General features: G+C 38.0%; 2 protein-coding genes across 2 annotated transcripts in view; one reads left to right on the forward strand and one right to left on the reverse strand.

Annotated features, from left to right (window-relative positions):
- The window catches only part of MRPL30 (mitochondrial ribosomal protein L30), a 64,221-nt gene that overhangs the window by 21,252 nt on the left and 31,650 nt on the right, over positions 1-11,319 (forward strand). The window lies entirely within an intron of this gene.
- The window catches only part of MITD1 (microtubule interacting and trafficking domain containing 1), a 24,419-nt gene continuing 14,830 nt past the window's right edge, over positions 1,731-11,319 (reverse strand). Inside the window, exons 2-7 of the mRNA XM_006166594.3 lie at positions 7,834-7,935; positions 6,089-6,225; positions 5,925-6,008; positions 4,895-5,007; positions 1,974-2,034; positions 1,731-1,899 (exon numbers count right to left, since the gene is read on the reverse strand). Of these exons, the coding sequence (XP_006166656.1) occupies positions 1,804-1,899; positions 1,974-2,034; positions 4,895-5,007; positions 5,925-6,008; positions 6,089-6,225; positions 7,834-7,935 (593 nt within the window). The 3' untranslated portion in view covers positions 1,731-1,803. The remainder of the gene's footprint in view (positions 1,900-1,973; positions 2,035-4,894; positions 5,008-5,924; positions 6,009-6,088; positions 6,226-7,833; positions 7,936-11,319) is intronic.

Below are 11,319 nucleotides of genomic sequence, written 5' to 3' on the forward strand. Positions count from 1 at the left end.
CTGAAGAAAAAACCTCCCAAAAAAAAAAAAAAAAAAAGCCACATGGTAATAGGTACCAAACAAGGTAAACTAGGATATTCTGTAGAAAGGAACTGTTGATCAGGTCTAATATAAATACTTGTCCAAAGGCTCTCCTAAAACCCTAATTTTCCACATAAGGTTTAGCAAAACAGGCTTAAGTCTGATGTTTCCAGTTCAGCATTATCAGCACCTGAATATGAAAACAAATATTTTAAATATTTAATTTTATTTATTATTATTATATTTTTTATTTGACCAGAGAGACAGAGAGAAAGGCAAAGTGAGAAAGCCAGCTGCCAGGTCCGGGACTCAAACAGTGGTCAGCCATGTGGGAGTCTAGCACCTTAACCAGCCATCTGCTGGCCCGAAAACAAAGTTTTAACACAACTTTGCTAGAAGGTCTTCCTGGCCTTTTTGACAACTCAAGATATGTACCTTCTGGCCCAAAAAAGGCAAAATAGAAACCTAGTGTCCAGGGATGCCCAGGACCACTCTGTCCATCCTCATTCCCATGATCTCTACCTAGCTTTGGTCTTCTTCCACACTGTTTAATTCTCCTTGAATATTCTCCAGTTAGGATGTTTATGGATATGGTACTTTAGTTTTCATCTTACAGACTTTGGCTTAGCTGCTGCTTTAGGCTTGCGGACTGCCCACTGCTTCTAGCATACATGCCCTCTTCCAGCTTGTTTCCACTGAACCTAGTCTTGGCTTCTAACCACCCAACTGGCATCTGATATATGAGCTTATGCAGAACAATTGATTCTGACCTGTAGCACTTTATCAGTGTGCCTAAGTGAATGGGCTTCACAATGCATCTGGAGAGTGCTTCAAATACATCTGCCCAGTGTTTCACAATGCATCTGGACAGTGCTTCAAAATGCGTCTGCCTTTATAAAATTAGGTAATAACAGATACTGAATGTTGGTGAATGTCTGCCAAAAACAATTATCTTACTTGTAACGGAATTAACATTGTACGTCTTTTTCTGGTTATTAGACCTTTAAACCCATCTGTCTCTTAAGAACACTCTATGGGAGCAGCAGTTAGCGTAATGGCTATACCTCTGAACTCCCATGTAGTCGACTGTGGTTCGAGTCCTGGACCCGGTGGCTTAAACTCACGCCGGGTGCGTGTGCATGCGTGCCCAAGATCCTGAAAGGAGAATGGAGGAGAAGGGATTGCGGCGTGACCATCTCCCCTGGGGGGTGATTTCTCGCTTTCTGTCTCTCTGTCTCTGTCTGGCGAGTGCACGCGCCCTATAATGAAAACCTCTCAAAAAAAAAAAAAAAAAGAACACACTAATCCATGATGATTTTCCCTTCAGGACTCTAAATTCCCAGGGAGCACGATTAATATCCAGTTCATGTCCAAAATAGATGGTCACTATTTGTTGACTTATTCTCCAACAGCCAAATAAGAGAAAAGCTGGTAAAAAGTTTAAGTTAGCTGTATGACTTGAGAAGAGACACTGTAAATCTACTGAGTAATACGTTTATAAAAATATTTAGGTTTGTTCTCCCAACTGAACAAGGGGAAGAAATGATTCCTAGATTTCTTATTTGGGCAACTGGATGGATGGGAGTAAACCCTGGGAGTGAGAGTCTATATCCAAAGTTCAGCTGAGCACAACATATGTTGAAATGAAAAACTGAACAGTGGGTCCATAAATTAGTAAAAATATAAAAGTTTATTGTTAAATTCATATATTACAAAAATTATCTGTTAAAAGTAAAACCAAAAATGGATATTCACTTAGAAATATATAATATAAAATACCCGTCATATTTTTTTTGTGTGCCTGTTATGAAAAATGTCCACTGTTGTTTCATGACATGGTCTTAAATCAAAATCACAATATCCAATGGAAAAATGACCCTATGAAGAAAAGAAAAGAGTATTATTTAAATTCATACAAAAAGTGTTTTACACTTATCATAATTTTGTCTTACCTGTGGTTTCTTGAAATAATCCAGCCCCCTTCCAATTTTAATAATCCATCCATTGTTGAACCTATGAAAATTAGTAATGTGGTATTATACTCAAGACATTTAAGTCAGTTATTAAAGCTATACTGTAACAAGTATCAGGATATTTAAGTCAGACAGTTATTAATGGTGTAGTGTAATAAGTATCAACAAAACTTCTCCCTAACAAAGAAAACCACTTCCTGCAGGGTCATGAGTTGAATCAAAATTAGGCTTAATCACAGATCGTGTCTATAATGAAACAAAATGGACCTAGAAACAATCACTTGATTTGATTAGCAGATAAAGAGTTTAACAATGAAATTAAAACTTTACTCTTAAATTTCAGTTTGTAGATAAGACTTTCCTGCCCTGGTAATTTGTGGTTGCAAAGTAAATTCAGGGAGACTATTATGGTATTGCAGGGTTTCTCCTGGCCCCTGACCTCTATTTCCACCATAGCAGCTGCAATTTAATCTGTTTTTACATATTTAGATTTTGCTTAAGTTTTTGTTAAGGAGCTAGTAGGTGGTGTGGTGGTTAAGGCACTACACTCCCACATGGCCAACCACCTGACAGCTTGCTTTCTAAATTTCCCTCTGTCTCTCTCTGTCTCTGGTGAGTGAATGTATCCTACAGCAAATTTTAAAATAATAGTAAATAAATAAAATAAATAAGTCTCAAAATTTTTTTTCATTAAAACAAGGTGCTTTTGCTATAAATGTGAAAAACACTGTGCTGAACAGAGTGAGGATATTACTGAAATAACAGCATATACTTTTTTTTCTTTTTTTAGAGATTTTTGCTATAGGGCATGTACGCTTCATGGAAAGAGAGACAAAGAACAAGAAAGCAAAATATCCCTCTCCGGGGCGGTGGGGATAGCCCATCATAATTCCTTCTCCATTTTCTTCTCGCGACTTTGGGCATGCACGCATATGTGTATGACATTAGTTTCAAGCTGCCACATCTGGGATGCAAACCACAATCAGCGATGTGAGAGACCAGCGCCTTAACCACTATACCACCTGCTGGCCCGTTTTCTTTCTTTCTTTTTTTGAGAAGTTTTTGCTATAGGGCGTGCGCACTCGCCAGAAAGTCACAGAGAGACAGAGACAGAAAGCGAGAAATTACCCCCCAGGGGGGATGACCACACCGCAATCCCTTCTCCATTCTCCTCTCGGGATCCTGGGCATGCACACACACGCGCCCGCTGTGAGTTTTAAGCCACCCAGTCTGGGACTTGAACCACTGTTGACTACATGGGAGTCCAGTGACATAGCCATTATGCTAACTGCTGGTCCCACGGCCCCTGTTTTCTTATAGACTCAGCATACTTTCATATCCTACTAGAATATTTAATAACCCATAAGAAGTAAAACCACATTAAGTAAATATTAATTTGGGGACTAGGTGGTGATGCAGTAGTAACACAACTGGACCCTAATGGAAAAGGTCCTGGGTTCAAACCCCAGGACCTCCTTGAGCATGTTGAGCATAAACATGATATCATCTGGCTGGCTGAGATTTGGTGGATCATGGCATGAAGAATCTGTTGGGGGGTGCCTCTCTCCTAATAAACAAAATTTATTTTGTTTCTCTTTCTTTCTCTCTCTCTAATAACATTTTATTTAATTACTTATTTTTAGGTTTTATTCCATAGGGCACATGCGCTCACCAGAGAGAGACAGGGGGAGGGAAAATGAGAACTCATCCCCCCCCAGGGGCTTGGCCACACTGCGATCCCTTCTGCTCCATTCTCCTGTCAGGAATTTGGACATGCATATATACCCAACATGATTTTCAAGTGCTGAGTCCAGAACTTGAACTGCATTTGGCCATGTTGTGGTCTAGCACCTTAGCCACCATGCCACCTGTTGGCCCCAATAAACAAACATTTTTAGAAGGAAGATTTAATAGTAGAAAAGGAATTATCCAACATCATGATACTATTTTTATACTTAAGTAGAACAGTATTTCTTCTCACATGACACAACAAGTATTAATAAATTTTTTTAGGGAGATTTTTGTTATAAGAGTGCATGTGCTTGTCAGAGAGACATAGAGACAAAAGTGAGAAATCACCCCCCAGGGAGGATGGCCAAGCCTTTCTCCTCCATTCTCCTCTCAGGATTTTGGGTATGCATGCACACACTCCTGGTGTTTTAAGCTGCCAGATTGGGAAATCAAACCACGGCTGACTATGTTGGAGTCCAGTGACATAATCATTATGCCATCTGCTAGTCCCAAACACGTATTAGTAAATTTTACTCTACTAGGAAATATGATATCCATAGGACAAAATAAGCAAAATTTTTTTGTTTCCTCAAAAGTACTAAATAAAGCTTTATTTTAATTTCTTAAAAGAATTATTTACTTAATTTTATTTATAATTATAATTTCTTAATTTGACCAGAGAGAGAAAGAGAGAGGGAAAATGAGAAAGCAAGCCTCCTGGTCTGGGACTTGAACTACAGTCGGCTCAATGGGAGTAAAGCACCCTAACCACCATACCACCTGCTGGCCCCTTGACTTTTTCATATTTAAATGTACTGTTTATATGCAATTATATAAAACTTACTAAGATAAATTTTTAAAAATATATTTCAACTTCACAAAATAAAATATTTTAGGGACCAGCAGTTAGTGTAATGGCTATGTCACTGGACTCCCATGTAGTTGACCATGGTTCAAGTCCCGGACCTGGTGGCTTAAACTCATGCTGGGTGCATGTGCGTGCGTGCCCAAGATCCCGAGAGGAGAATGGAGGAGAAGGGATTGCAGCATGGCCATCCCCCCTGGGGGGTGATTTCTCGCTTTCTGTCTCTGTCTGTCTCTGTCTTTCTGGCGAGCACATGTGCCCTATAGCAAAAACATCTCAAAAAAATAAAATATTTTACACTAACCTAATTTCTCGATCATGTATAGAAGAAGAGTATTCTACTTCCAGCTGCACTCCATGACTCCAGAGTGAATCTTTTATTTCTTTCAGGCCACTACTTTGTGGCAAAGCACGGCCCTGTTAATAGCAAAAATAAAATCTTATGCTTGGTTATTAATATTTTAAATTATCACTAAGCCACACATGTATACCTTAGGTGGGTTAAACTGGAAAGGTTCTCTAACATTGTAGTTTCAATGTATGTTTTCTCTAAGAAGCAACCAAAGAATGTGAAGTAGTTTAAAGAACTTTTTCCCCCCTCAATTTGCTATAGAGTGTGTGTGCTCACCGAGGGAAAACAGAGAAACAGAAAACATGAGAAATCACCCTTCAGAGGGGATGACCATGGCGCAACCCCTTCTCCATTTTCTTCTCGGGATTTTGAGTATACACGTACAAGCATCCAGCTGTTTTTCAAGCCTCTGGGTCCAGGACTCATACTGCACAGTCAGCCATGTGGGATCCAGTCACCTTAGCCATCACATCAACTGGCTGGCCCAAGAATGGTTGTTTTTATCAAAGTAATTTTTTTTTCCCTAATGTGAACATATAAATCCTATATGGTTCAATGTATTTTAGTAATGATTTTAGTTATCTAGGTGGGGCTGCCTTCTCAAATCAATCCTAGAAATTATGATAATTCGAAAGCATTCCTATTAAGATAAAGATGCCCACTGTCATGTTGTTATCCCTCCAATTAATAATTGGCAAAAAGGTAAAATTGTCAGTAGCTGAGTGTGATCATGTCCTAGAACATCTAAGAGAATGAATTGACAGACTATTTGCATTAATAAGAGTTTAGCAAAGTAGCCAAATATAAGGTCAGCGTCCTAAAATCAGTAACATTTTTCTCAAGATGTGCTATGCCTGTTCTTAGATAATAAGTTAATTCCCAGTGAAATAAGATCTAGCTGAAGCACTGCATCCAAGTTTTCCTTGATCAGACTACATCTTGTAACTGGATAAAGTTAAAGTAAGAATTTTCAGATACCTACCTCCAGAGAGGTGAGAAGGTGAATAGTTTTTACTTTACATGGTTTCTTAATAAGCATCTCACAAAATCGAAGAAAATTATACAGCTGAAAGATATTAGGATGGGTTATTACTAAAGAATACATTTCAGATAGTATTTCATTATGTTTTAGAACATTTCACTTACCTGATGAGTCTGTCTGATATAAGGATCTTCTATCCAAACCTCTGTAACAGTTTCATTAAGGTATTCTTGAAAAAGTGACTCATAACTGAAACCTGTTGCATTATCTTCTATTTTAATTTGCTTGTGATATTTTCCATCTACAAAATATATTTCAGTAATACTAGTAACTACTAATTAAAAATATTTTATATTTCATATGTAGTGATTGATTAGGACCAGGTACAAATGAATCTTATTCAGCAAACATTTATTGAATGCCTGCTATATGCCACATACACCACAGGTGCTATACATACCAATACATAAGGCAAACTATTTGAGTGGTTTTTGCCTTTATGAAGGCTAGGCAAGAGCAAAAGTCCAGTGGTTTCCTAGAACAGGTTCTTGAGGCAAATCCTATACAACACTCAGCTTATTCAAGGGAGGATTATGCAAAGGTATAGTAGTGTCCCCCTTAGCCATGAGAGATCTAGGCACCCAATGGATGCCTGAATCCACAGATAGGACTGTCTATATTTTTTCAATCTGGGAATAACAGGCAATTACTAAGTGACTCATGGGCAGGTAGCATATACAATGTGCATATGCTGGATAAAGGGACGGCTCATGTCCAGGGTGGGACACAATTTAAAACTTAGGAATTGCTTATTTCTGCAGCTTTCCATTTAATATTTTCAAGTCTCATTAACTGCAGGTAACTAAAAGCAGGCAAAGCAAGACTGCAGATAAGGGGGAACTGCTACACCTGATAACTCTGTCACCAATAGGAAGAACTACAAGCTAAGTGACTCCCTGGTTCTGGTCATTCAGACTTGTCTTTTTGTGTCTTGCAATTTAAGAACTAAAGTGAGTAGTAAACATAAATGCAGTATAACATAGTATTTAGAAGTCTTTCTTAGCACTGGTAGAGTGTCGTAAGTAGAAATTTATTATACTTCCTGTAACTGTAGCGAAAGCCTGGGATGTCACAGGATCGACAGGATATCCCATTCACAATGAGTAATTATTGAATAAGTTATCAGAGACCTTTAGGTTTGTAAAATATATGGAACTACCTAATGGCAGTTCCTAATTTATGTGGAATTGCATTTTATACTTTGCTTAAAATCAGTAGTTTGGATTCTGTTCTAAATATTTCCATGGAGATAATGTTAGCAACTATGCATCAGTTTCCAACATAGCTAGCCACTTTATGTTAATTTCATTCAGTAAATCCAAACATCAATGCCGATGGTACTGTCAATGTTTTGGAGGCAGATTTCATCCTAACTTTCAATATGGAATAAAGGAAGCATAATTTTTTTTTTTTCTAAGAGAGGTTTTTGCTATAGGGTGCATATGCTCACTGGAGAGAGACAGACAGAAAGCAAGAAATCACTTCCTGGGGGGAGACTATGCTGCAATCCTTCCTCCTCCATTCTCCTTTTGTGATTTTGGGCACGCATGCACACATGCCCAGCGTGGGTTTTAAGCCTGGGTCTCAGACTCAAACTGTGGTCAACTACATGGGAATCCAGCGACATAACCATTATACCATCTACTGGTACCAAGGAAAGACAATTTTAATCCCACTTACCAAAGGAGCTCAGAGGGGTCCTCAGGCTGTGGGTTGGTACAGAATACTAGGAAGAGGTGGGAGAGAGTTGAAGGAAGGACAGAAAAGGAATAACAGAGAAGCTGGAAACACGAGCTGAAGGAACTGTCATAGTAATTCACATACACATTTTCTACAACAGCCTCTTTACCTTCTTTTTCTTGATCCAAGTATTTCTTTATGTTTTCTGCTCTATCCATGTAGCTAGAAATTTTTTCTCTGAGATTACATTTCTTGGTAGAATCTTTGGTGCCTATAAATTTAAAAATATATAGTTTTTGAAGTTTCAAAACAGTTTCTGTTTAGTTGAAACTTATGTTCAGTCTTCTGCTTTCCCCAAATTTCTTACCCTTTATGGTTTTTCTCACTCCTAAAGTACACAGGTGATAGGCTCAAAATTGGCTTGAATATGTTGGCTCTTCATTTTTACACTAAGCATATGAAGCAGCTTTGTTTAGAAGTGGGGATAGACACTGTGTCTCACCTCTGGGACACCAAGTCTGGTGGAGTAAAAAGGGTGGCTTATTCCCTATCAAACGTGAGTCAGCACTCTTTTTTAAATTTTTTTTCTTCTTTTTTTTTTTTTTTTTTTTGGAGAGATTTTCACTGTAGGGCGCGTGCACTCGCCAGACAGACAGAGAGAGACATAGAGACAGAAAGCGAGAAATCACCCCCCAGGGGGGATGGTCACGCCGCAATCCCTTCTCCTCCATTCTCCTCTCGGGATCTTGGGCACGCACGCACACGCGCCTGGCGTGAGTTTTAAGCCACCGGGTCCGGGACACGAACCACTTCTAAACAAAGCTGCTTCATATGCTTCCTTCCAACCTCATGTTTTCCACGGTGGGAGTCCAGCGACATAGCCATTACGGTAACTGCTGGTTCCCAAGTCAGCACTCTTTTATCTGGATACCTTCAAGTTTGAAATTTTAGCATAATTAAAAGATACCAAAGAATATCTGCCTTACACAAAACCAGCTTCTCTTTCAGACTCCCCATTACAATTAATGCTCATTTTTCCAGTAACCCCAAAATATGTTATTCTTTAATATAAATTATTAATAAAATCTTACTCTTACCCCTTTCCCTCCCAATTAGTCACCAGTCATTTGTTCTCTTCCATCCCTCTCCCTCCCTCCCTCCTTCCTTCCAACCTCATGTTTTCCATGGTAATTTCATTTTTTAATCTCTAATTTTTTAACATTTTGTATTAATTTTGTATTTATAGAAAAGTTGCAGAAAAGGTACAGAGAGTTAGTTCCCTTCATTCAGATTCTCCTAATGCTAATAGATTACATAAACACAGTACAGTTACCACAGAACCTCATGTTTTCCATGGTAATTTCATTTTTTAATCTCTAATTTTTTAACATTTTGTATTTTTGTATTTATAGAAAAGTTGCAGAAAAGGTACAGAGAGTTAGTTCCCTTCATTCAGATTCTCCTAATGCTAATAGATTACATAAACACAGTACAGTTACCACAGCTAGGACATTTACACGGACATGCTACTATGAACTCATCTACAAACCTTATTTGAATTTTGCCAATTTCCTCACTATGGACGTTTGTTTTCTGGTGCAGGATCCTACATTTCATTTGGTTGCTGTATCTCTCTTAGTCTCCTACAATCTGTGATTAGCTTTTCTTTGCCTTTTAAGACCTGACATCTAGGAAGAGTACTGGTCAGTTACTTGGTCAGTAGAATGTCTCTCATTTGGGGCTTTAGGTGGTTCTCATGAATGGACTGAACTTAAGCTTTCTGGCAAAGATTACAATCACGGAAGTGACGTCCCCTTCTCTGCCAGTACATAATGTGTGTGTGTGTGTTTAAAATACCACTGGCTTATACTATTTTTATTGACAAGGTTTATAAGAATGAATTAAACATTTAAAACCAAAGGCCAATGGTCAGGTCTCATTTAATTACTTATTCCCTTCATTTGTAGTAAGTATACTTTTCCCTAAATGTCTTATATCAAGAAACAAGTTGAACCTGTGAAAACAGCTGTGCCACGTACATAATTTTTCTGTTTATGATGCAAATATTTTTAAAGACTCAGTTAGCATTGTCCAACTCTGTCATAAGCACTTTTCACTTTAAAAATCAGAGGCAGATTATATAATGTTTCACTTTAAAAATCAGAGGCAGATTATATAATGAACTGATTGCAGTCAGTTTAAAAGACAAAATTAATTTCATTTTGGAGTGGTCTACAGGTTGATCACCTAGAATCCTGACTGGCCGAAATTTAAAATACAATAATCTGATTCCATAATATATTTCTTAAGTGTTAAAAATGTATATAAATGGGGGCTGGCAGGTGGCATGATGGTTAAGATGCTGGACTTCCACATAGCTGATCATGGTTCGAGTTCAGGACCTGGAGGCTTGCTTTCTTGCTTTTTCTTTCTCTCCCCCTGTCTCTCTGGTCAAATTTTAAAAATAAATAATAATAACAAATACAATTTTAAAAACTTATATAAACGCTTCTGAGAAACACATTGTGAGAGAAACACACTATTGCCTTCTGGCATATAGCAGATGCTTTTGTCCTAATTATGAAGGTGGCCAGGTTTTGTGGTAATATCCTTATTTCATATAGGCAAAGGCACTTAATAAAAATCAATTAATTTATAAACCAAATATGCTTGTACTGAGTCTCACCGTTTCCCCAAAGTTTTGAAGCTTTGATGTGCTGGTCTGTCCTTAATATAAAATTCTTCCATAGACATTTAGAGTTAACACTAACACTATATACATACTGATGATACATTCAAGACAGAGCAAGGGACTGCTCCTTCAGTGTCCCACCACCAGACTCTGCCTTTCTCTGCTCCGTCACCCAACCTGGCTGAACAGTGACATTCGACATCTCACACCTGCCTGTGTTAGTTTAAAAAGGGATCTGCACAAAACAAAAAACTTTATATACAACAAATTGGGTTTTTTAAAATATAAAAATAGTAATGTCACTTTTGTCATGCTGAGAATTTGACACATATATACATGCAAGAGAATAGTTTGAATTTAGTCATCTGGACAGCTGTAGCCTGTGTATTTCTAATATACTGAACATACTGCCACTGACAGGAGAGATGTGTATTCAAAATATTTCATATACCAAATACTGCAATAGTCTCTGCATGTATGCTAGTTAGAACAGTTTTTATTCTACTTGATTAAAAGTATGTCTTAAGCAAGCTATTATTAAATAGACTAAAACCCACAACAATTCAAGAATCTTTCACCTGGGACCAGCAGATGGCGTAATGGGTATATCACTGGACTCCCATGTAGTCAACTGCAGTTCGAGTCTTGGACCTGGCAGCTTAAACTTCATGCCAGGTGTGTGTGTGTGAGTGTGTGTGTGTGTGTGCGCACATGCCCAAGATCCTGAGAGGAAAATGGAGAAGCACGGATTGTGGCATGGCCATTCCCCCTGGAGGGTGATTTCTCACTTTCTTTCTCTCTAGCAAGCACACATGCCCTAAACCAAAACTCTCTCTTAAAAAAAAAAAAAAAAAAGGAATCTATGACCTAATATAAAGAAATCCAAAATGTACAAAGTACAACTATAAAAGCAAGGGACAGTTTCTTTCTTTTTTTTTTTTTTTTTTTTTTTTTTTTGAGGGT

This window comes from Tupaia chinensis, unplaced genomic scaffold (genome assembly GCF_000334495.1).
Source record: "Tupaia chinensis unplaced genomic scaffold, TupChi_1.0 Scaffold144276_1, whole genome shotgun sequence".
Classification (NCBI taxonomy): domain Eukaryota; kingdom Metazoa; phylum Chordata; class Mammalia; order Scandentia; family Tupaiidae; genus Tupaia; species Tupaia belangeri.